The sequence below is a fragment of the Mirounga angustirostris genome, unplaced genomic scaffold, assembly GCF_029215605.1.
Source record: "Mirounga angustirostris isolate CCGP_5_RB_7025 unplaced genomic scaffold, mMirAng1.0.hap1 SCAF_17, whole genome shotgun sequence".
Lineage (NCBI taxonomy): Eukaryota > Metazoa > Chordata > Mammalia > Carnivora > Phocidae > Mirounga > Mirounga angustirostris.
Window position 1 is genome coordinate 42,724,354 of NW_026991725.1, and position 27,870 is coordinate 42,752,223.

Sequence of the window (27,870 nt, forward strand, 5' to 3'; positions counted from 1 at the left end):
GACTTTGGTTTTGTTTATTTGCTTGTTTTTTTTTTTGTTTTGTCTTTGCTTGTTTGTTTTAAAATAGGTATTCTGTCATAAATGAAATCAACAAGATGCAAGGCAATAAGGATTGCATCTTGGTCTATTTTATCACAAAACTGTCCCGGATGGGAAGTGGAGCGTCCTACGTGGGATTCCATGGAGGTAGGATGAAAATGTTAGTGAAAATGCTTATTTAGATCATGTCTGAGATCTTTCTAATTTGGTCCCATGGTGTACAAGTCTGGAATTAGAACATTGATGTTAATCTCAGCAATACTCGTTTCAGATTCAGTGAGCTTTCTTACCAGTGGTTACCGCGGGAAACACTCATGTCTGGACCTGCTGCTCCATCGTACGGCATCCCCTTTATAGACCGGTAGATAAACACTTGATTGGCCTCTCTGGGTCCTTGTCCCTTGTAACACAGACAACCCAGAGAAGATCCTGCCGGCTGGTCCTGTTACAGAAGCGCCCATACTTTCTTCCTGTTTCTGGAGGGAGGGAAATGCTCTCTTAAACCTCTTTCTCTCTCTTTTTCTTCTAAGAACTAAACCAACTAATATGTTAAGAAAATTGGTATTCTAGAAATTGGCAAATAACAGTTTAGAGAATGGGGGGCACGTCTTGCCGGTTTCCCACACCCTTTACTAACTGTGACGCAGCAAGTATAATACAAAATGTAAGAAGACTCAGAAACCTTCAGATATCCTTTACACAGAGGCAGTTCTCTTCATTCTTACGACCGATGTTCGCGTGTTGGTCACTGGCGTAGACGCAGAGCCAGGTGGTTTCTGCATGGATTCCAGGCTTTGGGCATCAGGGCACACGTCACTGAACAGCAGTGTACTGAAACAGCTTGTGGCTGACAAGAGGACGCCAGGAAAGGCATGGGGAGACTCCAGGTGGCTTTTACTTCCCACAGGGCTGTGGCAGTCTGTGCACATTGACGATCTCCGGAAGTCCACGGTCATGGTTTCAGATGTGACTAAGTTTCAGGATGTGGCCATCAGCCAGCTCTTTAAGCCAGAAGAGAACCCTGAGTGTAAGTCGGGAGGAAGCCTTTGGGAATGTAGGTAGGACGGTAGGAGTGGCAGCCAGGGGTGCAGAGGTGCAGGGAGGTGCACTGCTGTCCCGTGAGGGCCAGGCCGTGCCCTTGTCCCCATCGAGTCCTTGCACCTGCCCCAGTGGGGCACGAGTCCATGGGCACTGCCTGCTCCTTCCCAGGGCCAGGCGCTGGTCAGGAGTCCCACATGGGAAAACGGGTCTTCGTGGACGCGGCAGGCTGTGAAGTGGGGGTCTCTGCCACGTGTCACACCCTGGTCACCGGGGCTGCGTGTCAGCTGTGCACCCTGGACGGGAGGAAGGGTTGCCGCTGGTGGCCCACACAGACGGGGCCGGTCAGAGGCCAGCCTACATGATCCGTGGCCTCTCCTGTGGGGCCTGCAGCGGGGGCGAGGGGCCAGGAGGCCTGTGGGGAGAGCCCACGTGCCACTCCTGTCCCCAGCAGCTTGCCTGTGCTTCTCTTGCAGCGGAGACAGGACGCGGGGCCGGAGACGGCCGGGAGGAGGCAGAGGAAACCCAGGCTGCAGGGTCAGGGGAGGCGGCAGAGGCGGGCTTGGGAACAGAAGGCTCTGAGCTGTTGGGCAGTGGATGCGCTGAGCGAGGCAGGAGTAATGTGAGTTCTGGCTCTTTCTCGTTCTTGGGCCTCCCGGAAGGCCAGGCTACCCTGCAGGTGGCCTCCCCCGCACCCCTGGAGTAGAGGCCCAAGACCAGGGCAGGGTTCCCCATGGTGGAGTCCCCCCGCAGTGGCCCTCAAAGGGACGGGGCGGGCTGCGGGGCCAGGAGGCCTTACCGTCCCCGCCATGCACGTGCAGATCGTGGACACCACCAGCCTGCTGCAGAGCTGCATACAGGGCGCCGTGGGCATGCTCAGGGACCAGGAGGGCCGCCCGCGCGGCATGCGGAGAGTGGAGATCCTTCTCGGCCTCTTGAATGAGGATGACGCGGAGAAAGGTGCAGGGCCCCGGGGTCACACACGGGCGGGCGCCCCCTCACGAGTGCCCGTGGGACATGCCCAGGACTCGGCTCCTCTGCTCTTTTGCAGCAGCTTTCCTGCGGGTGTGCAAGGCGCGCCTCTGTGCTCTCCTCGAGCAGCAGGAGAACGGCTTCTTCAACGTGAAGGCGTGGGTGTCGAGGGAAGCTTTGAATCAGGACGCCCTCCAGGAGGCAGGCACATTCAGGTACCGGGACGAAGGGCGCCGGTGGGGGGGCGAGATGTGGTGGCGGGGCAGGAGTGCCCCGGCCGTGGATGGCTCGGCCACCCGCTTCTCCCTAAAGCTCTGAGCGGTTCAGAGCGGTCACGTGGTTTCTCGGAAAGGTGCAGGATGGTCCGGGTGGTGGGTACATGGGGTTTGCTAGACTCTTCTCTACTTCTCTGCATGTTTACGTTCTGTCCTAACAACAACAGAAATGGAACCACCTGTTCTTGCAGGATGTAAACATTGGCCCGCGTGTTCGTCCCACAGAGATAGCTGCTGTTGTAGGTTGTGGAGGAGGTGATAGGCAGGGAGGGAGGGAAAATGACTGTCCCAGGCCTGCAGCTTGGTTGAAGTTACGTGATAACCACCGACATCAGACTCGAGAGTGTTCATTCATCGGCCATGGTCCTTTTTCTGTAAAACCCTGACCGTTTTTTCAGGACTAAGCGAGACAATCTGTGTCATGGAGGGAGGCAGGATGCTGTGGGTTCCGCAAGGAAGATTCGGCCTCCCCTCGTCTGCAGAGTCCTCGTGGGCTTGTGACAGTCACTCTGCCCCTGGTTTCCTCACTTCTGAGAGAACGTTCAGCTCACCTGAAGCCCCTCCCATCCGGTCTTCCCAGCTGTGATCCGTGTGGCTTTGGGGACACTGCCTTTGTGTGATGGGCAGGAGAGAAATGTGGGAGCCCAGAGTTGAGGGGAAGGTGTGAGCTTGTCGGTGTGGGTTTCTGCTGTGGGGGGATTTCTGCGTCAGTTTTCTTCTCTAGTTACCCTTAATGTCTTTCCTACTTTCACTTTCTTTTCTTTTCTTTTTTTTTTTTAAAGATTTTATTTATTTATTTGACAGAGAGAGACACAGCAAGAGAGGGAACACAAGCAGGGGCAGAGGGAGAGGGAGAAGCAGGCTTCCCGCAGAGCAGGGAGCCCGATGTGGGACTCGATCCCAGGACCCTGGGATCATGTCCTGAGCCGAAGGCAGACACTTAACGACTGAGCCACTCAGATGCCCCCTACTTCCACTTTCTGAGTGAGGAATTTTAGAAGATCAGATCCGAATCTAGATCGTTTCCTTGGTCACTCCTCACAGATATTACTAAATACTTAATTTCACATCAGTACTCCTTAAAATCTGCATTTTTGGTGCCTCTCCAGCCACCGGACTTCCCACACTTGCCAGGTGTTCCGAGTGGCATGTGGCCCCCCTTCTGTCTGCTCTGCCGTTGGCTGTGGCTGCGGGGCTGGCCCACCCTTAGCTGCCGCCAGTGCTCTCTGAACACACCTTCATGGAGCGGTCGGGACCACACCTGTAGGTTCCCTGAGTCAGCTGTCAGGCGGGCTCTGAAGCCTGCTAGCCCACTCTCACAATCTCGACATCTGTCTCTTTACCATCCACCTACTTGGGACCCAAGTCATTTGCTCCCTCGGGATTAAAATCCAAGGCGTGATAGTCCTGGTTGTTCCTAACGTCCGAGGTCTGTATGCCTGTCCAGGTCCGCCTTCCTGGGTGCCCTGCAGCCAGCCTTCTGTACTTGCCCGACGTGGGCACTCTCTCCTTCAGTCAAGTGCTCTCTTGATCGTTAGCATGCTTTGTTTCCTCAGTAGACGCTTGTGAATTCTTGCCAGCTCCCTGCACAGCACATACTTTAAGAAGGAAATCATCTTTCTTTCTTCTTTTCGAAATGGAGCCTGGATTGGTCTCCCTGACTAGCTGGTAGTGGATGTGTTACACTGTGTTACAGAGTTTATGATTATGTATAAACTTCGTGATAACAGTGAAGGACGGCATAGTTCATAGAAGCAGTGAAATGTCCCTCTGGATATGTAAACACTCAGATCCAGCGTCACAACCATCAACAAGAGCTACCTTCTAGAGAAACAGGTGCTTTCCTGTTTCGCTTGACCTGGAACACATTTATTTTGCCTTGTGTTTTATTATATTCTCTGCACAACTGTTTTTTGTTTTTTTTTTTTTCCTTAGAGTAACACTTATTTTTTCCCCAAATGCCACATGGTCCCTCTTTCTTTATAGAGTCTGGACAACTTGCTGTGGGAAATTAGCTATATAACAGAATTCAACAAATGCTGCTTGGCCTTTTCAGGGAACCGATGACTATATTTTCCATGTAGAATTAAGGTCCGTTCCAGTCCTGCCTCCAATCCTAGAAGTTTCTATCTGTGAATTTTTCTTCGAGTACTTAAAAACAATGGCAGTTAGCGTTTACTGCTGTAGCCATAGCGTGGAATCGGTAGACCAGACCTGCTGTTCCAGCCCAGAAGGAGCCAAACGTCGGAAGGAGGCGGGACTTCCATGGCAGCATGTGCTGGTCGAGCTGGAATGAGATCTCCTCTTCCCCGCGCTGCAGGCAGACCCTCTGGAAGCGGGTCCAGGATGTGGTGACCCCTCTCCTGGCGAGCATGGTATCTGTCCTGGACAGAGACAGCAACCTCGAGCTCCTGATCAGGCCAGACTCTCCATCCTGGACAAGAGATCTTTGGATGTTTATTTTCCGGGACATGAAGCTTCTGAACATTCCTCTTGTGATAAACGATACGAGGTAAATAGAGTTTCTTTTTGTGGGAAGGGAAAAAAATTTTAATGCAGCAGAAGTCTTCATGTGCTCTTCCAAGTAATTGATGAAGCCTAGGTTTCAATTTCGGAATCACATTTATTTTATTTTTTGTTTTTTTAAGATTTTATTTTTAAGTACTCTCTACACGCAGCATGGGGCTCGAACTCACAACCCCGAGATCAGGTGTCACACGCTCCACCAACGGAGCCAGCCAGGCGCCCCTGCATCACATATATTTTAAACGCTGCGTCCTTTTGCAGCCTGAGGGTGATGGCATTACAGTAACAAAGGGAGTTCTGGGAAGTTCTGAGAAATCCTGGTCTCATTCCCCTTCCTCATTCCCCTGCTTCCGGAGCACCCGTCACAGGTAGAATTGCCAGCTTCAGCTTCGTCTACACTGGCGAGGCTGTGCTTCAGAGAGCTGTTTGATCTGTGGGGCTCTGTTCCTCACTCTGCGGCACGACCCACATGGCCCACCCTGGGCCTGCTCTTGCGCAACTCACTCTCAGCAGGCCTCCCAAAAGCTTCCTCTTGGACTTCAGGGGCTTCGATTCTGGAGTATGGGTGAATAAAGAGTATACAGGTAACTGGGATTCTGAATCTCCAGTGGAAACACTTACTCAGAAGACAAGACACCGTTGGCCGTGAGGGAGAGGGTGGCTTTAGACAAGCCGTGTTCTATATGCGTAGGTGGAGGGTGAGGGTAGGTCCAGACACCGCAAGACCCGGTTCTGGCCCAGACGTTGGGCAGGCTGCTGGACTCTTCCCAGCCTTGGTTCGCTTCTGTTTGTCTGTGAGACAGAGATGATCTGTGGACATCCTGGATTCCTTTGTAATAGAAGCCCTGAGCTGTGAAATGGGCCAGCAGGCTGCCTCTGAAGCCTTTTAGGCACCTGCGTTGTTGAGCATGGAGAGGACCTGGCATCAGTGTGGGTCTCCTGCCTCGAGCAACCTCTCACTGAGCCTGTCCTTTGTCCTCCTTTGCCCGACCGCAGACCTAAAAGTGAGATGCCCTACATCACGGTGCAGAACTACATGAGCCGTCCCGAGGACGTGTCCAGTGACGTCCCATTTAGCTGGAGAATCAAGGACTATCTGGAGGAACTGTGGGTCCAGGCTCAGTACATCACTGGAGCTGAAGGTGAGCCCAGGGATGTGGTGAAACAGGACATGTGCTGACTCGCCGTCCTAAGTGGGTCATTGCCATTCGGAGGCTTCTGGACAGCTAGGGCACCAGCACTCAGGAGATGTCCCTAAGTGAGCCTTTCCCAACAGTGACCACAGAGTGGAATAGCTTCCTCCAAACTGAGCGGTCAGTGTCCTGAACCATGAGGCTCCTTGTTCTGCCGTCACAGGCCAAACAGGTTGGCCATAGGCCATAGGCGTCCCAAGAAATCCGGGGTAGTGCATGCTTTTGCAAAAGTCATCTGTCATACGTGAGATAGTCTTTTCAAAGTTTACTTATGGTATTACCTTTGGAAAAAAACAGGTCAAGGGGCGCCTGGGTGGCTCAGTCTGTTAAGCGTCTGCCTCCTTCAGCTCAGGTCATGATCTCAGGGTCCTGGGATCGAGCCCCGCATCGGGCTCCCTGCTCTGCGGGGCATCTGCTTCTTTCTCTCTCTCTCTCTCCCCCTTCCCCCCCCCCGCCCCTCTCCACTGCTCGTTCTCTCTCTCTCATTCTCTCTCAAATACATAAGTAAAAATCTTTAAAAAAAACCAAAAGGTCAGAATACTTGACCATCTTACTTCTGTGGGTACACATTCTGCAACTTTCTCTGAACAAACTGAAGCAGTCTCTATCCCGAGGAAGGAGTGTTTCTTTTTTTCAAGGCCGTACCGTAACTGACCCTGCTTTCCTGTGACGGCAGGTGACTTAGGGGCCTGCACTCGTCCACTAGAGGCAGAGCTTTCTGGTTTAAGCGGCACGTGACCCCAGCCCCTGAAGAGCAGCCCACTCATTCCTGGCCCCCTTGGACCCTGGGGTTCCTGAAGCACATTATGTTGCTAGCCATAGAGCCTGGTCTGTCTCAGGTCGTTTCACCCCTTGGGGGCCAGCTAGGCTGTTGGTGACAAATCTGACATCTGTTCTGCCTTTGTTTCTTTCTTTCTTTTTTTTTTTTAAGATTTTATTTATTTATTTGAGAGAGAGAGAATGAGAGAGAGCACATGAGAGGGGGAGGGTCAGAGGGAGAAGCAGACTCCCTGCTGAGCAGAGAGCCCGATGTGGGACTGGATCCCGGGACTCCAGGATCATGACCTGAGCCGAAGGCAGTCGCTCAACCGACTGAGCCACCCAGGCGCCCTGCCTTTGTTTCTGTTACGCCACTGGAAAAACATCTCAAATGTCTAGAAAGAACCATTAAATCCTGCAGCTCGCTCCCTTTTGCCAAGAGCCGCCGTTCAGTGGAGCCTTATCCGCGGTTACTGCTTGCAGAGCTGCCCTTCCCCAGGAGATGCGAGGTGTTCTGAATGCAGGGCAAGAGTCACGCCTCACGTTCTCCCTCCATACCCCCCACTGCTCTCCTCTGCAGGAGTGTCGAAGAATTTAGTGGAAATCTTTCGGCAGACCCCCCTGGGCAGGTTTCTTGCTCAGCTCAGTGTAGAATGGCAGCGAGAACTGTTTATGTGCTACATTAAGGACTTTCTCCTCTTGACGATGAGAGTGTCCACGTGGGAAGAACTGAAGGTAAGTGCTGGGTCTGGGGCGGGGTGATGCTTGTGTCTCATGGACGGGTGCAAGCCATTCTTCCACTGCTGAGTGTGTTTGACCCTCAGCCCCCACCTGGGGCCCCCAAACCATGGGCTTTTCATTAACATGAGGAAGACCTCCAATTTCCCTGTAACACCTTCTTTTTAAATGTGGAGTTTCTCTTGAAGAAAATTAGGTGAATATTTAACTGATCATTACAGACAGTAACGGTAGCTGAAATTTTAGTGGACATTACGATACTTCCGATGACCGAAGGATTTCAAACTTAAGTACATAAAAAAAGAAAGTGACAAATTTGAGGAGAACATATTTACAACCAGTATGATTAAGGGTTAATAAAATATTCTTAGGAATTTAGGGGCGCCTGGCTGGCTCCGTCAGTGGAGTGTGTGACTCTTGATCTCAGGGTTGTGAGTTCGAGTCCCATGTTGGGTGTACAGATTACTTAAAAATATAGAATAAAATTGGGGGCCTGGATGGCTCAGTAGGTTAAGCCTCTGACTCTTGATCTCAGCTTAGGTCTTGATCTCAGGGTCCTGAGTTCAAGCCCCACACTGGGCTCCACACAGGGCATGCAGCCTACTTAAAAAAATAAAGTGAAATAAAACATCCTTAGGAATCAATAAGAAAGTCTCCTTGGGGCACCTGGGTGGCTCAGTCGGTTAAGCATCTGCCTTTGGCTCAGGTCATGATCCCAGAGTCCCCAGAGGGAGAGCCGGAGGGGCCGAGGGAAGCGGAGAGAATCCTGAGTAGACTCACCACTGAGCCTGGAGCCCAACACAGATTTTGATCTCATGACCCTGAGATCACAACCTGAGCTAAAATCAGGAGTCGGATGCTTAACCCACTGAGCCACCCAGGTGCCTCAGAGAGTCTCCTAATTTTAAAAAGTAGGTGAAAGTCATATAAACTAAGAATTAATAGAATAATTATACAGAGATCTAGAAACATCAGAAAAACTAGCCAGCCTCACTGTTAAGTCAACAGAACGTGAGTGGTTTTTAGATACTGCTTTCACTTGCCCACGTAGCAGGACTGGTTTGTGACAAGGCCAGAGACTCCTCCATTGCTGGGAATCAGCCAGTGTTCCTGGAAAAGCCTGGAGGCAGGGATTGGGAACCTAACAAAATCTGAACCGCAGTTTTTGTCCCGAGAGCATGATCAGATGTGGGCACACGTTTTACCCATGGGAATGTTCTTTCCAGCTTTGTTTCTTAAAACGAAAAAATAGAAACAATTTAATTGTCCATCATAAAAGGTGAGGCAAATTAAGTTACAGCCATTTGATTGGTGAATGGTTATTGTAATTGGTACACACATTAACAATGGTGTTCTTCAAGTGCATTTAATGACGGAAGTGTTCATAATGTGATACTAAGTGGGGGAAAATCAGGAGTACACCATGGTTGTAACTTGAGGACAAAACGGAGGCAGAATATGGATATAAAATGCCTAGAAGGGGTTGACACCAGAAAGTGCCCAGGGACAGTAACAGTGTGCGTGGTTTTTAACGTTCTCTTTTGTCATTTCTGAGCAGTTCAAATTTTCCACTGTGAAAACGTATTTTTTCTTTGTATTTTACAGATGTACGATAAAAGCTTGTTTCTCATCTCAGGTTTTGCAGGTGGCACTGGGGTCCTGCATCAGTCAAGTGCAGGCAGGGAGGCCAGAGGAAGATGTCTCCTTACCGTGGGTGCACCTCGCTTATCAGCACTTCAGGGGCCGGCTGCAGAACTTGTCCAGAATCTTGACTGTCTACCCCCAGATTCTACAAGTGCTATTTTACAACATAACAGAAGGCCCATGGAACACCAGATTGGACGGACATGAGCTGGTATGGCCTCTCGGGGAGACAGTTTGTGCTCAGAGTCAGGGCTTGGCCTTCCTGGAGCGGGGGGGTGGGGGGGGTTGGTTTGCTTCCAGGGCTGCCCGGGATGGGAAAGCCCGGGAGCCGCATTCTGCACGGGAGACTGCTTGCCGGGGCAGGTGGGCCTGGGTAAGGCAGAGGTGCGAGGAACACATCTGACTCATGCCTTCTATGGTCCAGGACGAGAAAAGTTGAGGCTCAAGCCTGGAGCACGAGAACACACTGGGGTCGCAGCCTGGACCTCTGGACTTAGCACGTAGAGCAGCGAGAAGGGGTGAGGGTGCTGTTTCATTGGGTGCTGGTTCTCCATCCCCCAGATCCTGGATGCCCTGGCAGCAGTGGCCTGCACGGAGGTGCTGACGAGGGACATCCTGCAGCCCAGCCCTCAGGCGTGGCTGCAGATGGTGAAGAATCTGTCCATGCCGCTGGAGCTCCTGGGCTCTGACGTGTACCTGCCCAGCTGCGGGAAGGTGGCCAGAGATGTCATCAGGGAAGTCAGGTGAGACCGGCAGCCCGGCCCACACCCATCCCTTCCCCATGTGCTCACCTGCAGCTGGCTGGGTCCCAGGCACGTGGGGTTCTCTTGCCCTGGAAAAGGATCCTTTCCTCACTCACATCCCATCACATCTGCTGAACCTTCTTCCGTGCCAGGCAGCATGCTGAGGCTGGAGACACAGAGAGGGAAATCGCATTCAGGGAGTGCTTGGGGTGCAGACGGGACAGAAGGGAGCAGATGCTTGGGGTCCCATGGGAGAAATGCTGGCAGAAGGGAGCAGTGGGGGGGCGCCTGGGTGGCTCAGATGGTTAAGCGTCTGCCTTCGGCTCAGGTCATGATCCCAGCGTCCTGGGCTCAAGCCCCATGTCCAGCTCCTGGCTCAGTGGGGAGCCGGCTTCTCCCTCTGCCTCTCCCCCGCTCATGTTCTCTCTCTCTCTCTCTCTCTCTCTCTATCTCTGTGTCTCGAATGAATAAATAGAAAATCTTTAAAAAAAAAAAAAAAAAAAAAGAAGGGAGCAGTGGGAAGGGGCCCCAAGCAGGACAGTGGGCACCAGCAGGCCAGAGGAGAGGTGATGAGCAGTTAGGCTAGGCGTCCCGTGCTGGCCTTCTAGAGCCAGGCAGTACTCAGGCGGCACTGGCTGCGTGTAGGACGTGGCCCCCTGGTCTCCTCTGCTCTGCAAGTCTCAGGGAGGTCGTGGGGGACACGGAGGTGGCTGGGAGGTGGCTGGGGGTCGGGAGCACACAGTCTTCCGTCTGCCTTCACCCCACCCCTTTCTCGGATCCTGCCCTGCCCCCTCCGCCTGGCGTCTCAGACGCTATTGTCCGAGCTCAGGGAGTGACAGCCCTCTCTCACAGAACCCACTGGAACCGCATTTTCCCCGTGGCCCTTTTTGTGGAACACGTGCTCCTGGGGGTCGAGAGCCAGATTCCTGAGCTGCAGGCGCTGGTGACTGAGTATGTCTTCCTGCTGAACAAGGTGAGTGCTTGGGCCGGGCTGGCTCAGCCAGCAGCACACGCGGGCCTTCTAGGGTGCAGGACCCTGAGGCATCATCGGACATTTATCTGTGGGGCGGTACATCCCCTTCCAGCTGAGAGTTGCACCTGGAAGTGCAGAGGAGCGTGATTTTATCACACCGGCCATGACATCCGCCATGTGCAGGTGTTTGTCTACCTCTCATGAGCGCCAGTCAGGGTTCCCCAGCAGGAATGGAAGCGACTCAGGCTGAGGCAGGGAAGATGGTCTGGAACCCGGGGGACGGCTGAGGGGTGGGCTCCACCCAGGCCTCCAGTGGCCTCAGACCTACCCAGCCCAGCAATGTGGTCCCTGGGGAGGCCAGGTTTGCACGAGAGTGCCACTGGGCTATCGGCTTCTAAGCAGGGGCTGTGGTGGACCAAGGCATCAGGAAACCCCAGGGCCTCTGCTACTTGACACCCTTCATAAAGTTAGTGACGCACAGGACAGTGCTCCTGCAGGAAAAGCCACCATCTCTGTGCCCACGCACTCAGCAACAATGGCCACTCAGCCAAAGATGGCTTCTGCCTCGGTTACCCCTGGAGCCTCGCACGAATGCATCTAACAGCTTTAGCTGTCCAGGCTCTGACGTGCAGGGGGCACGCTCTGAGGAGGCTGACATGGACACCAGGAGCCAGTCTCCTTCTCAGTGACCAGAGTATCGGTGGCAGAAACAAAATGTTAGGCCTTCTCTCACATGACCGTGTGAGCCTAAGCAGTCCGGGGCAGCGGACGGCTACCCCCCATCAGGTGCCCCAGCTCCTCTGAGTTGTCCCTTTGTGTCCTCACTACACAACCTCCACCTCGTGGTCTGAGAAGGCCCTTCTTGCCGTCACGTGCCACGGGACACGAAGCATGGGCCGTTTTGAGAGCACAAGCCAGAGTATGTCCACACCACTGCAGGTCATAGCTCACTGCCCTAAAGGCAGTCAGGGCCTCACCTAGCCACAGGGGGGGTAGGGACATCTCGGGTGGCGTGGTTATACGCCCAGGTAGAACCTGGAGGTTCTTTTGATGCGAGGAAAGTGGAGAAAGAACTCTAGAAGAAGCTGGTGCTCTGGCACCCGGGATCAGCACAGGGACCCATGGTGCACGTCTTCCTGCACAGAGGCCACCTGTGGCCTCTCTCCGAGCCCTGCCCCATCACTGGCCAGGAGCCCTGGGAGCTGCTCCATCCGTCCAGCCAGTCCAGCGTGGCTCCTAATGGCCAGGTGGCCGGCAAGCCAGAAGAGAAGTTACCAGGTCCCTGCACGCCGGTACGCACACACACGCAGGCCTTCGCAGGCTAGGTGTGTGGGAGGTCTGTAGGCCAGTAACGTCACCCCAGGAACTTACTGGGCTTCTGGTGTGTTTCTTCCCAGTCCGATCTGGGTGTGAATGACCAGAGCCAGAGGTCTTCTCTCATGCATTTTCACACCTGAAGGCTCTCGTGTTTATGGCCTCACGTCGTCTGGCTGGGAAGGAAGGCTTGGCCGGGCGAGGCCTGGGGTCTCCACTCCCGTCGTCTGGCTGGGAAGGAAGGCTTGGCCGGGCGAGGCCTGGGGTCTCCACTCCCGTCGTCTGGCTGGGAAGGAAGGCTTGGCCGGGCGAGGCCTGGGGTCTCCACTCCCGTCGTCTGGCTGGGAAGGAAGGCTCGGCCGGGCGAGGCCTGGGGTCTCCACTCCCGTCGTCTGGCTGGGAAGGAAGGCTTGGCCGGGCGAGGCCTGGGGTCTCCACTCCCGTCGTCTGGCTGGGAAGGAAGGCTTGGCCGGGCGAGGCCTGGGGTCTCCACTCCCGTCGTCTGGCTGGGAAGGAAGGCTTGACCGGGCGAGGCCTGGGGTCTCCACTCCTCTTCGACTGGGGCCACCTATTAAGAGCTGCCACTTAGAGTGAGCCTGCGCCAGCAGTCAGCGAAGCCTCCCACAGGACTTCGGCAAAAGCTGCGAAAAGATGCATGTTCGGTTTAGTTCTGTTAGAAAGCATGGGTGGATGGGTGGATGGACGTGTAGATAGTTGGATAGATAGATGTAGGTACGTAGAGCCTCTTGCCCTGTGATCTGCCTCCCACGGGGTCACACGGGACAGTCTTACCAGATGTGTGTGTGGATCATAAGGCCATCAGCTTTCTAGTCTGAAATGTCCCTATCCTTACCAACCAGCGTCCAGCCACTGGACTACTGCCATTTTTTCACTGAGGTAAAATATACATCACATAAAATGTATCGTTTTCACCATCTTTAGGTGCACAGATTAGTGACATCAAGCACATTCACATGTGATGATGATGTACTGTCATCACCCCTGTCTGTCTCCGGAACTCATTCATCTTGCAAAACTGAAACTCGGTCCCCATGAACCATTGACTCCCCATCCCTCCTCCCGGCCCTGGTGCCCACCACCCTACTGTCTGTCTCTGTGATTTGATGCCTAGGGACCTCACACAAGTGAAATCCTCCAGTATTTATCCTTTTGTGAGTGGCTGGCTGCACAGTGTCCTCCAGGTCCATCCACGTGGCAGGCATCAGGATGTCCTTCCTTCTTAAGGCTGAATAATATGCCACCGTGTGAATGGACCACATTTGGTTCATCCGTCCATCCACCGATGGACATTCAGGTTGTTGCCACCTTTTGGCAACAGGGAGTAACGTGTGCAAGTATCTGAGTCCCTGCTTTCGATGCTTTCGGAGATCTACCTGCAAGTGGAATTGCTGGGCCATATGGAGAGTCTGTGTTTAACTGAGGAACCACTGTTTTCCACAGGGGCTATAGCCACTGCATTCCTACCCACAGTGCACCAAGTTTCCGTTGTCTCCACATCCTTGCCAACACTTATTTTTCGGTTGGTTTGGTTTGGTTTGGTTTATAATGGCTGTCCTAATGGGTGTGAGGTGGCATCTTATTGTGGCTTTGATTTGTATTTCCCTGATGACTAATGATGTCGAGCACCTTCCTAAGTGCTTGTGGCCCATTTGTACGTCTTTTTTGGAGATGTCTGTTCAAATCCTTTGCTTCCTTGTGAATTAGGCTGTTGGTAACAAATCAAATTTAGCAAGGTATTAAAAACACCATTTCGGGGTGTCTGGGTGGCTCAGTTGGTTGGGCATCTGCCTTCAGCTCGGGTTGTGGTCCCAGAGTCCCAGGATCGAGCCCCGCATCGGGCTCCCTGCTCAGCAGGGAGTCTACTTCTCCCTCTGTCCTTCCCCCTGGCTCATGCTCTCTCTCTCTCTCTCTCTCACCCTCTCTCAGATAAATAAGTAAATAAAATCTTTTAAAGAAACACATATTTCAAAGTGAGATTAATCCTGGGAATTCAGAGATAGCTCAGAAATCATAAAATCATAAATGTCATCAGCTAACGTAACAAATTAAAAGGTAAAACCTTAAATGCTCATTTCAGAAGGTACAGAAAAAGCATTTAATAAAATTTGTAATTTGGAAAAAAGATAGTCTTGGCAAACTGGAAAGAGAAGGGGATTCTCTTTATGCTGATAATGATATCTATTGCAAACATCATGCCTGAGCCCAAAATTCCAGAAGCGCACCCATCACACTCATTATCTTATGTCATTGAAGATGTGCATCTCCTAAAATCCAGTGCTTCCCCTTCTAAACACGTGCCTTAGAGAAACTTCCCATTGGTATACGGTCACATGGAAGGATGTTGGGTGCAGAACTGTAATTGCAGAACAAAGGGAACATTCTAGATGCCCATTAACCAGAAAACAAGTAACTGGTGTATCTGCCAGTGGGTGCCCTACAGCAGCTAACAGGAGTGATCTGGACCTACGTATAGCAGCGAAAACTTATGTACAGTGGGACATCACTGATGCAGAGGCTAAACCCATTCAGAACAGTAACATGATCTTCATGCACGCGTGCAAATGTAGTGAACTTGGGAATTTAGGAAGGCAGTCCTCTGGGGGAGGGGAAGGAGGGCCATGTGCTCAGGAAGGGACATGTGGGGTTGCTGCTGTATCTGTGATGTTTTGTTTCTTTAAAAAATAGTCTACAACAGATATTCCAAAAATGATAAGATTTCTTAAAGCTAGGTGATGGATACACAGGTGGGCATTATGTTATCGTTTAAAGTTTGAAATATCTTGGGGCACCTGAGTGGCTCAGTCAGTAAAGCGTCTGCCTTGGGCTCCGGTCAGGATCCCAGGGTCCTGGGATCGAGTCCCACGTCGGGCTCCCTGCTCAGCTGGGAGTCTGCTTCTCCCTCTCCCTCTGCCCCTCCCCTCTGCCCGTGCTCTCAGGCTTTCTCTCTTCTCTCTCTCAAATAATTAAATTTAAAAAAAAAGAAATTAAAAAGTTTGAAATATCTCATAATGGGAGAAGTGTGAACCTGAGAAAAAGAGAGGAAGAGGGAAAAATCAGAAGTGGCGAATCTCATCCTACCCCGAATGCAGCATAATGATAAAGGGCATTCACAGCTAAAGAAACTGCTAGAAACAGAAAGGCCTTGCCCTACAGGCTGACCCGGTGGTCCCAGGGCCCAGCAGCTGGGGGGGGGGTGCCCGATGCGTGCCCTGTGTTCCCCGGGGGAGAGTGGTCTTGCCTGGCTGACCTTGGCCCTTCCTCACGGCTCATCAGCCTCCTCATCACTGCCCCTCTCTCCATCAGTGTCTCCAGGACGATTCTGACATCAAGACATACAGGCCTTTCGTCGCAGTGATGAGCACTCTACGTAAGTGCAAGGACCAGGCCAGCAAGACCCTCACCAGGTGAGATCTTCGGTCGGAGATCCCTGTGGCGGGGAGCGCTGCACGTGTGGGGTCTGCAGCTGCTCGCAGCCGCTTCTCTGCTTCAGAGCCGGTGCCCCTGCTTGGATTCTAGGGTTGAGATTGAGCCGTGCCCTGTCTGCCTGGGAGATGCCCAGGATCCGGTCTGCCTGCCCTGTGACCATGTGTTCTGCTTGAGCTGCATCAAGGTCTGGCTCACCCTGGGGCAGATGAGATGCCCCTTTTGTTTAACAGACTTGCCGGAAGACTACTCTCTAACCGTGTCCCGGGAACACAGGTAAATCACCCTTTCTCCTCTTTCTCTTCCTTTTTTTTTTGGCAAGTACAGTATTCAGAAATGTAAACTGTATTAATCTTAGAGAACCTGACTTTGGAGAACCATCCTAAGAGAGACTGCCACCTTCATAAACCCCTAGCGTCTCAAAATCATTCCCTCTGCAAGACACATCCACGCGTAGATTTGGGAGACGACACGATTAGAGGAAATAAAGCTGAAAGTCATAAATTAGGTAAAACCATCACAGGATACCCAAGGAGCTTAGGACACAGCCAGTTTGGCTCCAGTGACCTGAGGGCAAAGCTAGTTCCTGTCTGGCCCCGCTCTTCGGAGCAGTGGTAGAAACGAACGGAAGCTCTGTGGGCTCAGTGACCTTCAGCTCCGCTCCGGCAATGGCTCCTCTCTCTTCTGATGCCTCCTGCAAGTGTGCAAGGCCAGCCCAGGGCACGGGATCTTTGCAGACTTTAGGATGAAGGGGTATTGCTGGCTTGTCCCAAGGACCAAAGTGCTCCTTTCTGGAAAGGGACGAGTCTGCATAGATCAGGCGGTGCGCATCCGGCGCAGTCAGTGCAAGGAGATGGTTGCGTCTTTTTCCTGAACATCACAGGATGCCGTCCAGATCCCAAAGCACCGTGAGTGCAGGGATTCTGGAGCATGCTCTGCAGGCCTGTTGACTGTGCGTTCCAACCATTCCCCAGGGAGGCCATCAAGAAGCACGCCTGCGTCCGAGAGCTGTGCAACAGTTTCTTCCTGGACCTGGTCTCCACCATGTGCTTCAGAGATAATTCTCCACCACAGAAGGAGGTGATCGATGTTCTGCTAAATTTACTCTTTGTGCAAAAGGAGCTTTTAAGAGACACTTCCCCCAGTAAGTTGCTTCCTTCCTGTGGACCTAAAAATCCAGTCCCTCGTCTCACTTCTTCATGGCTGATGGGGAAATGAGCCACCTCTCTCCCTCTGGCTTAAGGACACCGTGAACACACCAAATCCCTCTCTCCGTTCGATGACGTTGTGGATAAGACCCCTGTCATCCGCTCGGTGGTCCTGAAACTTCTGCTGAAGTACAGGTGAGCGCAGCCAGCATGGGGTTTGCTTCCAGAAAGCCTTGCCGCCTCCTTCCCTCCTGGCTGCTGCTTTGCTGCCAAGCACCCTTGCCTGCGCTGGTAGGTAGTTCGGGATTCGGCGGGGGGGCGTCTGCAGGAGGGACCACCTGCTTTCTTTTTCTGTACGGGTTGTATGCCTGACCTCTTCTCCGCTGGGCACGTGAGGTCGACGTCACCACGAGCACCTTGTTAGCAAGGAGGAAGCAGGTTTCAGGGAGAGGAGCGAGGTGCTGTGATGCGTGGGGGAGCCTGTGGGCGGGCAGGGGGAGTGGGAGAGGGAGAAGCAGGCTCCTGTGGGCGGGAGCCGGCAGTTCTGAGCCTCCTCACGCAGCTGCCTAGTCCTGTGATCCGGGGGCTGCTAACTGAGAATGTCCCCTCACCTTCGTGGTCCTGCATGCCACCTGCGTCTCACTTCAGCGTTTCAGTTTCTCTGATCCTGTGAACGGACAGAGAAGCCCCTGTGGTGCCAATGCTCAGTACTCTTGTCCAATTATGCTATTACAGAGAATTCTCAGGAAGCTGATCTTTATTCAGAGGCTTCTTTCCGAGGACACTTTGTACACTCGGCCTGTGTTCTGACTTGACACGGCATTCTTTGAGGTGATCGCAAAATCAAGATGCTCTAAGAAGTGTTCCAACAGGGGCGCCTGGGTGGCTCAGTCAATTGAGCATCTGCCTTCGGCTCAGGTCGTGATCTCCAGATCCTGGGGTCGAGCCCCGCGTCGGGCTCCCTGCTGAAGGAGCCTGCTTCTCCCTCTCCCACTCCCCCTGCTCCTGCTCTCCTTCTCTCTTTCTCAAATTAAAAAACAAAAAATAAGTTCCAATAGAAACAACTATTTCTAACCTAAGTGTCCCAAAGCAGACTCAGAATGAAGGTTAGATTTACATTTAAAGTGTGGATCTTTTGCAGCCTTATCTATGGACATTTCGTTTTGCTTTTTATTTTTTATCTTTTTACTTTCATCATTTGCGAAATAGTCTGTTCAAACAGGATTCCTGAAGGATTTTCAAATAAACGGCTTTTAAAATACATTTTATTATAGAAGTAGTATCTTAGTATACCTTAAAGTGGTTTTTAAGACATATTTGTCAAGTTGACCTGAGATCTGAAAAGAGCCGCTTTTGGTGTCATGTCATTTTTACTCATTTTGATAAATGTGTGAGATCTGTACTCATTTGAATTTCTTTGCTTAGAGAAATGGAAACGTAGTCAGTGACACACATACATCTTGACATATAGTGTAGAGTAGACACGTTAACGGGAGTAGAGACAGTACCCTTAAGGGTAAATGCTTCAAGCTTCAATATTTAGAGACTAAACATTACAGAACTCATTTTTTATTTAATTTATTTTTATTTTTTTTAAAGATTTTATTTATTTATTTGACAGAGAGACAGCGAGAGCAGGAACACAAGCAGGGGGAGTGGGAGAGGGAGAAGCAGGCTTCCCGCTGAGCAGGGAACCATATGCGGGGCTCGATCCCAGGACCCTGGGATCACGATCTGAGCCGAAGGCAGACGCTTAACTGACTGAGCCACCCAGGCGCCCCTTATTTAATTTTTTTTAAAGATGTATTTATTTTAGAGGAGTGGGGAAGGAGCAGAGGGAGAGAGAGAATCTCAAGCGCACTCCCCACTGAGCCCAGAGGCTGATGCAGGGCTCGATTCGACAACCCTGTGATCATGACCTGAGCCAAAATCAAGAATCAGATGCTCAACTGACTGAGCCACCCAAGCGCCCCCAGAACTGATTTGATTTGATTTTTAAGATTTATTCATTTGAGAGAGGGAGTAAGTGAGAGAGAAAGAGAGCACGAGCATGAGAGGGAGAAGCAGACTCCCCGCCAAGCAAGGAGCCTGACTTGGGGCCTATCCCGGGACCCCGCAATCATGACCTGAGCTGAAGGTAGATGCTTAACCCCGTGAGCCACCAGGCAGCCCCAGTAGTGATTTTAAAAAGAAAATCGCAAGACCTAAAACACGATTTAAGATCTGCCTTGTCGTTCTCTGGGTTGAGAAGTACTTGCTTCTGCACTCTGGCAGTTTGCACATTTTTGTTTGTGGTGCCCACTAACTGGCCACAGAGTTGTGGAGGAGCACCACGCTCCCCCACCCTGGGCTCGCACGCCCCAGGCCGCCTGCACCCCACACCAGGAGGGAGGCTGGTCACACTCTGTGGTCGTGCCTCCCTCCGCCAAGTGTGAATTGCAGCTGTGTGCTTCCTGCTTAGATGGGGTGTCGACAGCCCCCGAGCGAGAACCGTCTGTGGTCTGGCATGGATCGAGTGTTGTGGTTTCTTTCCCAAGTGCCTGTCTGTGGACCTCTGGGGGGGTCCCCAGGGTCAAAACCATTTTTAAACATTACAGGATGGTACTTGCCTTTTTCAACACGTTGGTCCTTACAGTGATGTTACCGAAGCGGTGAAGGAGGACACTGCTGGAGTCCCAGCACCAGGAAACGGGGTGACAGCCCTCGTGGTTCTCACCTTCGTGCATGTGTAGTGTTAATAAATGCCAGCCTTACATAAGAATATTCTAGATGAAGCCACAGAGACCACTCATTTTACTCAGCCTCCACCCTTGAGGACAGGACTTTTTAACATCCTGTCAAAATGAGGGCGCCGGCTGCACACTGAAGCAAACAGTTTTCTCGAGGAAGAGCTCTCCTGCGATTCTTGAGTTCCCCACTGGGCTGGCCTCTTGTTTTATGGAATAGCTTTTACACTTGAGAGAACGACCAGCACACCACAGTTATTCAGAGCTGGGCACTTGGCAGGCATTTTCTCGAAAACAAGCAAAGGCGGCAACTGATAGTGTTTGTGGCTAATGGTAAAATTGAGGCTTTTAAGCAAATATTGGAATTCTGGAAAACAAAACCTATCAGCTTCCTCATACTTAGAGGCTTTTTGGTGCTACAGGCAGTGATGTGAGTGAAGGTGAGGCTTTTAAAAATATCTTGTGGAACAAAAACGTCAACATTTGCAAGATCTGCATAGCTCAGTGAACCAGTATTTTCCACATGACCAATGCATGATGTCACAGAATCACGCATTACGTTAAAAAAAATCCATTCAAGTGCAAGGTAGGTCATTTGATTTTAATGTAATTGAGTATGAAAAGTGCATTGATGTGGTCTCAGATTGCACATTGCAACTAACCTATAGAAATGATCATTTATCAAGATTTGGTATTGTGTCAAAGAAAAATATTCACCATCATCTGGAAATACTATGAAAATATATCTTTCTTTTCCAACGACATAATGTATGAGACCAGATTTTCTTCATCTACTTCACTGTCACAGGAAGCAGGAGCAAGATTGGAAAGTCCAGCTAAGTTCTGCTAAACCAGGCATTAAAGAGATCTGCATGGATGGAAAACAAAGCCCCTCTTCTTACTAATTAATTTTTGTTTTGGAAAATAGTTTGGGTTTTTTTAAAATGTTATTTGTTTTTAACATGTAATGGGTTTATATATTAAATGAGTTGATAAATATTTTCCCTTTTTTCAGTTTTAATTTCTACTGTCATAAATATTGATAGATTCAACCCACATAAACAAAAGCTTCTTGGGGTTCTCAATAATTTTTAAGACTCTAAAGGAGCTCTGAAACCAAAAAGTCTGAGAACAGATGGTCTAAAATATGGAATTTTGTATTCCTCCAATATTGCACTAAAATATTTTCAGCAGGGGCACCTGGGTGTCTCAGTCAGTTGAGTATCTGCCTTCAGCTCAGGTCATGATCCTGGGGTCCTGGGATCGAGCCCCGCATCGGGCTCCCTGTTCAGTGGGGAGCCTGCTTCTCCCTCTGCCTGCCGCTCCCCCTGCTTGTGCTGTCTCTCTGTCAAATCAATAAATAAAATCTTTAAAAATAAGTAAATAAAAATAAAATATCTTCAATAAAATGTCACAAGCTATATGTATATATCTATGTGGGTATGTATATATTTATATGGGGAGATAGAGGGAGATGGATAGGTAGGTAGGTAGACAGATACTTTCTTTCTCTCTCTTTTTTTCTGGTACAGAGATCACCAGGTACCCTATTTCTCTTTTCATAGCTTCCAGGAAGTAAAAGATTATATCCAGGCTTACTTGTCCCTGTTGGAGGAGAAGGCCCTGGTAACTGAAGACAAAACCGAGCTGTACATCCTCTTCAGCAGCTGCCTGGAGGTGAGTGCGCCGTAACTGCCCTGCACGACTCCCCCAAACTCACTGCACCGTGTGGTTGATTCAGTGGAAAAACGCCTCTGAAGATCCACAGAAGGTAATTTTCATCGGTGAAATGAACAGGTGCACTGCTGCATGCATGCACACAAAGGGGTTCTGCAGACTTGCTTCTGCCCCCCGTGGCTGTGTCCTGCCACACGCGGCCTGGGCCAGAGAACAGAAACTCGCCCCCCGACTTAACTGTGCTCATCTCCAGCTGGCAAGCCTAGGACTGCTTTTCGTTTTTATTCTCCCTGTTTTGTTACTTCCCAAAATTTTACCAGGTGTGTGAGAAAATTAGATCATACGACATGTTTTTTGCTCATACGTTTTCTCTTCCCCTCCTTCTTGCCCCCACCCAAAAAGGGATGTTCTTTTGCCATGATTCAGTACAGTTACCCTCAAGCTTATGGTATTTCTATCTTGTTCTCCACCGTCACAGGGTAGAGATTTGGGAAGGTTGGGGATGTACATGCTTTTTTTTCTGGTTCTTTGTTCCCTAGGATTCACTGTACAAGAAGACTAGTGCTCTGTCTACCAGCGAGGAGCTGACGTACCTGAGGGAGGAAGGGGTCTTCCTGAGGACCTACCTGGGGCGGCGCAGCTCGGAGCCGGCCAGCGAGGCGTCGGTGGAGTACCTGCAGGAGATGGCCAGGATCCGCCTGTGTCTCAACAGGGCTTCTGACTTCCTCGGCGAGCTTCAGGAGGGCTCAGGCAAGTCTCCTTCTGCACCTTTCTTTACCCCAGGCTTAGGGACCCCGTGATTTAGACATTTGGAGAGTTCTCAGAGCGACCCCAGTCTATACCATGTCCCCTTTCTCCTTGATTGGTTTGTTCACTGTGAGCTCGTGGCCACTGGGGCGCCTGCCTCTGGCCTGGCTCTGTGTCCTAGACGGGCGGGCAGCAGGTCTTCTCGGCCACCATCCCTCCCCGCTCTCTCAGGCTCTGCAGAACTGGTCAGGGAGAAGCAGGGCTACCTGAAGCAGGTGGAGCGCTTCTGCAGGCAAGGGAGGAACGACTGGTACCGAGTGTACCTGGTGAGGAAGCTCGCCAGCCAGCGAGGGATGGAGTTTGTGCAGCGTCTCTGCAGACAGGGCCAGCCGGCGCAGTGGGTGCTCCCCCAGGAGGCTGTGGTACAGCAGGTGAGGACACCTGACCTTCCCCCCCCCCCCCCCCCCCCCCCCCGCCCCGTGGCTGCTCTGGTCCTTGTGTCTCTGCTTTGGTTAACCTGAGCCAGCTTGTGATGCGCTGGAGGCGGCCGGCTGGCCGTGGGGGACAGGTATGTGCATGTGCTTCTGCTTTGTTGGCTGTCTGCAGAAAAGCCTCCTTAAGGCACCGCTTCTGATCCAGTTTGATGTGGGGAAAGCCAAAGAACGATTCTGTGCCTTTTGCTTTTACCAAATTAAAAGTAACTCAGTTTGGGACGCCTAGGCGGCTTGGTCAGTTAAGCGTCTGCCTTCGGCTCAGGTCATGATCTCAGGTCCTGGAATCCAGCCCCGTATCAGGCTCCCTGCTCCGCGGGGAGTCTGCTTCTCCCTCTGCCCCCACCGCTCCCCCTGCTTATGCTCTCTCTCTCTGACAAATAAATAAAATCTTTTAAAAAAAAAAAGTAATTCAGATTGCAGAAGTCCTTTCTCTCCTCAGCAGGCAGAGGTAGGAAGCATGAGAATGAGGATAATAGAATTGTAGCAATTTAGGCTTGGGGGTCACTCTGTAGCCCTTTCTTGGGGTTATAACAATTGCACTAAAAATCCTGGTTTTCCTTTTTACTCCTGATGGGACCGTATTGTCAACATACTGCAGTCACTGCCTTTGGTCTCTGCTCTCGGTGGGGATAGGGTCAGCGCTGCCTCCTCCCCCCGTTTCTCACCCACTCACCCCTTCACTGGACGAGGGGGAGGCACCTCCCAACACAGCAGGGGACTGTCATGCCCAGGGCTGGACCTCTAACAGTTACCCGGGTCCTTTACCTTTCCAGATGGTTCTTTGCTAACCCTGCCCTTGCCCCCTCCCCTGTGATTAACCCCTGTGTTCCTGGGCTTTGCAGGAGGATCATCCAAGCCAGATGGACCCATACCTGGTGCATGGTGATGAATATAAGGCTCTTCGTGATGCAGTGGGCAAAGCTGTCCTTGAGTGCAAGTCCCTGGCTACTGTGGCTGGTCCAAAGGTAAGACAGGCCCCAGGCCTCCCTCTGCACCAAATGGCGCCCCTCAGAGCCTGCATCTGCCTCGTTAGTGTCAAATGACCCAGTGGAAGAGGCACCCCAGGGCGACATGCCATGTTGGGCATCATGTGTCCACAGCCTCAGGTGTGCCTGGCTGAATGAAACAAGAGGCCATTAGCAACGGAGTTAGGGGACAGATTTGCTCGACCTGCTAGCCTGCCAGGCCAGGGCCTTCAGCAGCTCCCTCCTAAGTGCTCACATGTGTTACTTCCTTCGAGACCCTGCTGGAGCCTCACTTCCTCCGATGTCACCCTGATGGCAGACACGCGAGCAGCACTGGGGAAATTCCTTCCCTGGATTCCTGACCATGCTGATGGGGGTGTTCATTTTCATAAAGGGGCAGGGTTTTTAGCATCTAATTTTTTTTTTAATTTTTTATTCTTATGTTAATCGCCATACATTACATCATTAGTTTTAGATGTAGTGTTCCATGATTCATTGTTTGTGCATAACACCCAGTGCTCCATGCAGAACGTGCCCTCCTCCATACCCACCACCAGGCTAACCCATCCTCCCACCCCCCTCCCGTCTAGAACCCTCAGTTTGTTTTTTAGAGTCCATCGTCTCTCATGGTTCGTCTACCCCTCCGATTTCCCCCCCTTCATTCTTCCCCTCCTGCTACCTTCTTCTTCTTTTTTTTTTTCTTAACATATATTGCATTATTTGTTTCAGAGGTACAGATCTGAGATTCAACAGTCTTGCATAATTCACAGCGCTTACCAGAGCACATACCCTCCCCAGTGTCTATCACCCAGTCACCCCCTCCCTCCCACCCCACCCCCCACTCCAGCAACCCTCAGTTTGTTTCCTGTGATTAAGAATTCCTCATATCAGTGAGGTCATACGATACATGTCTTTCTCTGTTTGACTTATTTCGCTCAACATAATACCCTCCAGTTCCATCCACGTCGTCGCAAATGGCAGGATCTCATTCCTTTTGATGGCTTGAGCATCTAATTTTTTTTTTTTTTTATTTTTTTTAAAGATTTTATTTATTTATTTGAGAGAGAGAGAAAGCATGAGGTGGGGAGGGTCAGAGGGAGAAGCAGACTCCTCGCCGAGCAAGGAGCCCGATGCGGGACTCGATCCCGGGACTCCAGGATCATGACCTGAGCCGAAGGCAGTTGCCTAACCAACTGAGCCACCCAGGCGCCCTTGAGCATCTAATTTTTAAGCAGTTCTGGTCTTGCTTCCTCTTTGAGTCCCTGTTTACCATGGCACTGTGCCAGGAAGCGAGGAAGTAAATAAACAGCCTTTTCTGCTCAGAAGAAGTTTCAAGGAATGGCAAAGTGGTCAGAAAAATAGACTGTGATTTCTGTTACTTGTGTCCTAAGTGATGTGGTAACTGTGCATTGCACTTCACAGCAGAATGTTTATGAGCCTCATGGTCTCAGAGGTGCAGGGTGGTGGGCATCCAGATCTCGGGAAAGGCTCGCCGGCCTCCCCCTGGTTGAAGAGCTGAACCAGCAGGACTCTTGGCCCTCAGGCGGACGTGTGGAATGGCTGCAAGCCTCACTGGGGTCTGCGCTTTTTGCTTCAGGTCTGTAGGAACCCCGGCCCTCGGCAGGCGGCCCACTTACTGTTAGCGCTGTTCAGAGAGGTTGCCACTTTGTACCGATTGCGAGACACAAACCTCCATCCTAAGCCAGAGGTGAGTGTCTGCATTCAGGGTGGTGCAGGGTGGTGCTCATCATCTCTGGATCTGGGGGGGCTTTTCTGAATAGAAGTAAAAGCCATAAACAAATTATGCCCACAATTTTTTTTTATCTAGGATGGGGGTTCTCAACTTACTTTTTTTTTAAGATTTATTTATTTTAGAGGGCGGGGGAGGGGCAGAGGGAGAGGGAGAATCTGAAGCAGACTCTGCGCTGAGTGGGGAGCCTGATGCAGGACTCCATCTCATGACACTGAGATCATGACCTGAGCCAAAATCGAGAGTCTGACGCTCAGCCAGCTGAGCCCCCCAGGTGCCCCTCAACTTTCTTATGTGGAAGAGCGACTTGCTGTGTCACCCGGAACTCTCAGAATTATGATGAAGAACAAAGGCAAGAACTTGAGAAACTGTTGGCCTTAGTGCTCGGTGTATGGGTGCTGTACTTGCAGGTGGAAATGCTCATGTCTGGATAACTGGCCCTCGAACCATATTTGATAAGCGTTCGTGTCAACGTATATGCCTGGCATAAGAGCAAACGTTTGGCTTCACATCATATTCTTCTTTGATATATTTTTCAATATTAAAACATTTTTTCCCATCAGCAATGTGAGGCTCTGAACAAGTTAATCGAGGAAAGCAAGGTCCTGTCTTCTCCAGACATGAGACATTTTGCAACATCCCTTGTGACCAACACGCTGCCCCTGCTGAGGATGGGTGCCGGGGACAGCAGCCTCGAGGGCACAGTGGCAGAACTGGCTATTCATGCTGCGATTGTCCTCCTGTGTGGACACAGCGAAGTCTTGGAACCCCTGCAGAATCTGGCCTTCTCCCCGGCCGACATGGTGGTAAGACCGGGGCGTGGTTTCTCTGGTGGCCTGTCCCTGGGCACCTGTTGAAACTGCCTGTCTCATAGCTCCTCTGCCTCTGTCCCACCTGACACCCGAGTCCACAGTGACAGCGAGAGCCCTCGTTCTGTTTTCCCGGTGGAGAACTTGCAGGTGGAGAAGAGGGAGAGTCCAGAGTCCACCTTGTCGCCCCAGGGCAGTGGCAGCCAGCCCAGTCTCTCACCTTGCTGAAGCCTTCTCTGCTTTCTTGGCTTTTCAGAGTGCTTATCTTCCAACGATGCCCGAAGACTTGCTGGTTCAAGCTCGGAACTGGAAGGGTCTGGAAGGAGTCCGCTGGTACAGTAAGTGTCAGATTCTGAGACGGGGTCACCGTCCTCTGTGCTTTGAACTGGGGTCCCCGTGGTTTGTGCCTGAAGGTCCCAGACGCCTGCCTTGTGCCACCGTAGGGGCTTTTGCAGAACAGGGCGCCCTGCTGATCGCAGAGGACGTGTGTCAGGCCCTTCCTGAGTCCCGTCCCGGGGGAGGATCCGCATGGCATACACTTCTTTTGCCTGATGTGAGCCTCACCAGTGGCTCAGGCAGGGGCCAGCTCAACCAAGTTTTTGACCCAAAGATAATTCTTTTTGAAATACAGAACTAGGAGCCCAAGTAATGTAACCCATACTTTACGTAAACTTTGCTGTTGCCTGAGAAAATAATCTTTTTCTTTTTTTTAATTTTTATTTATTTTTTTAAACAAAGCCAGGTTCCCTCTTTTTTTTTTTTTTAAGTTTATTTATTTTTTTTAGTAATCTCTACACATAACGTGGGGCTGGAACCCCCAATTCCAAGATCAAGAGTCGCATGCTCCTCCAACTGAGCCAGTCAGGTGCCCCTGAGCAAATAATCCTTTTAAACTAATTGTAAAAGTTGTTCTAAAACACGCTCTTGGGGCGCCTGGGTGGCTCAGTTGATGAAGCGTCTGACTCTTGGTTTTGGCTCAGGTCATGATCTCAGGATCCTGGGATCCAGTCCCGCGTTGGGCTCCCCACTCAGCACAGAGTCTGCTTGAGATTCTCCCTCAGCCTCTGCCCCTCCCTCCCCCCACTTGCACGCTCTCTCTCTCTCTCTTTTTCTCTTTCTTGATATAATAAATAATGAAATCTTTTTAAAAACCCATGCTCTTTAAAAACAAAAAATCAAAGAGAAAGAGAGAGTATAAAATAGGCCGACACTGCCTCCCAGAGCAGCCCCTGCAGGAGACTGTAACGGGGTTTCTCCCTGCTCTGTCGGATGAAGCTCACGCATAGTTTTCACTAACGTGCTCAGGACCAGTACTCTGTGTTTTGTTTGGTTAGGCCGGAGAGGAGAGCGTTGGCTTTCTTTCTTAACCTCGGGTCATTAGGTAAAACCTCACCAGCCAACATGTCTCCTGTTGTTCTTTTAACAGTATGTCCCAAAGGTCACCCGTGCTCTGTGGGAGAGGTGAGTCTTGGTATTTCGGGTGGTGTTTGCAGGGCTCAAAAGTTTGTCCCTCTAGATCTGAGCAGGGGGGCACGGGGGAAGAGGTTAGTGAGGGTCATGACCTTCTGGAGAACATAGACTCTTTTCAGGGCTGTTTACGGTGCTCCAACCAAACATCTAAACAGTGCAGAGGGCCTGCAGACCTTCCTCTGTATTGTGGGGCGGTCCTGAGCACCGTGGGCTGTGGTAGGGCGCTGAGCAGCATTCCTGGTCTCAACTCCCAGAGGCCAGCAGCTCCACAGGTCGCCAGGGTGACAACCAAAAATGTGTCCAGACATTGCAAAAGTCCCTCTCGGAAACAAAACTACTGCTAGCCATCCTTCCCAGCCACTGCCGCGTGGGGTCAGTGACACATGCAAGAGGTTGACTGGCCCATAGGCTGGATCAGAGGAGATG

General features: G+C 51.3%; 1 protein-coding gene across 5 annotated transcripts in view; it reads left to right on the forward strand.

Moving 5' to 3' along the window:
* Nucleotides 1-27,870, forward strand: part of RNF213 (ring finger protein 213) — a 103,762-nt gene that overhangs the window by 60,664 nt on the left and 15,228 nt on the right. For 3 of the 5 annotated variants that reach the window (XM_064583615.1, XM_064583614.1, XM_064583616.1), the window contains exons 32-54: nucleotides 68-186; nucleotides 947-1,066; nucleotides 1,554-1,699; nucleotides 1,899-2,037; nucleotides 2,129-2,264; nucleotides 4,645-4,836; nucleotides 5,847-5,992; nucleotides 7,383-7,537; nucleotides 9,177-9,395; nucleotides 9,746-9,927; nucleotides 10,780-10,900; nucleotides 15,539-15,639; nucleotides 15,752-15,934; nucleotides 16,633-16,802; nucleotides 16,902-17,001; nucleotides 21,098-21,209; nucleotides 21,749-21,959; nucleotides 22,188-22,387; nucleotides 23,293-23,415; nucleotides 25,013-25,123; nucleotides 25,729-25,971; nucleotides 26,231-26,312; nucleotides 27,401-27,435. In XM_064583615.1, coding sequence (XP_064439685.1) covers nucleotides 68-186; nucleotides 947-1,066; nucleotides 1,554-1,699; nucleotides 1,899-2,037; nucleotides 2,129-2,264; nucleotides 4,645-4,836; nucleotides 5,847-5,992; nucleotides 7,383-7,537; nucleotides 9,177-9,395; nucleotides 9,746-9,927; nucleotides 10,780-10,900; nucleotides 15,539-15,639; nucleotides 15,752-15,934; nucleotides 16,633-16,802; nucleotides 16,902-17,001; nucleotides 21,098-21,209; nucleotides 21,749-21,959; nucleotides 22,188-22,387; nucleotides 23,293-23,415; nucleotides 25,013-25,123; nucleotides 25,729-25,971; nucleotides 26,231-26,312; nucleotides 27,401-27,435 — 3,346 coding nt within the window. The remainder of the gene's footprint in view (nucleotides 1-67; nucleotides 187-946; nucleotides 1,067-1,553; nucleotides 1,700-1,898; nucleotides 2,038-2,128; nucleotides 2,265-4,644; nucleotides 4,837-5,846; nucleotides 5,993-7,382; nucleotides 7,538-9,176; nucleotides 9,396-9,745; nucleotides 9,928-10,779; nucleotides 10,901-15,538; nucleotides 15,640-15,751; nucleotides 15,935-16,632; nucleotides 16,803-16,901; nucleotides 17,002-21,097; nucleotides 21,210-21,748; nucleotides 21,960-22,187; nucleotides 22,388-23,292; nucleotides 23,416-25,012; nucleotides 25,124-25,728; nucleotides 25,972-26,230; nucleotides 26,313-27,400; nucleotides 27,436-27,870) is intronic. The other 2 variants (XM_064583617.1, XR_010408757.1) reach the window with 2 other exon arrangements.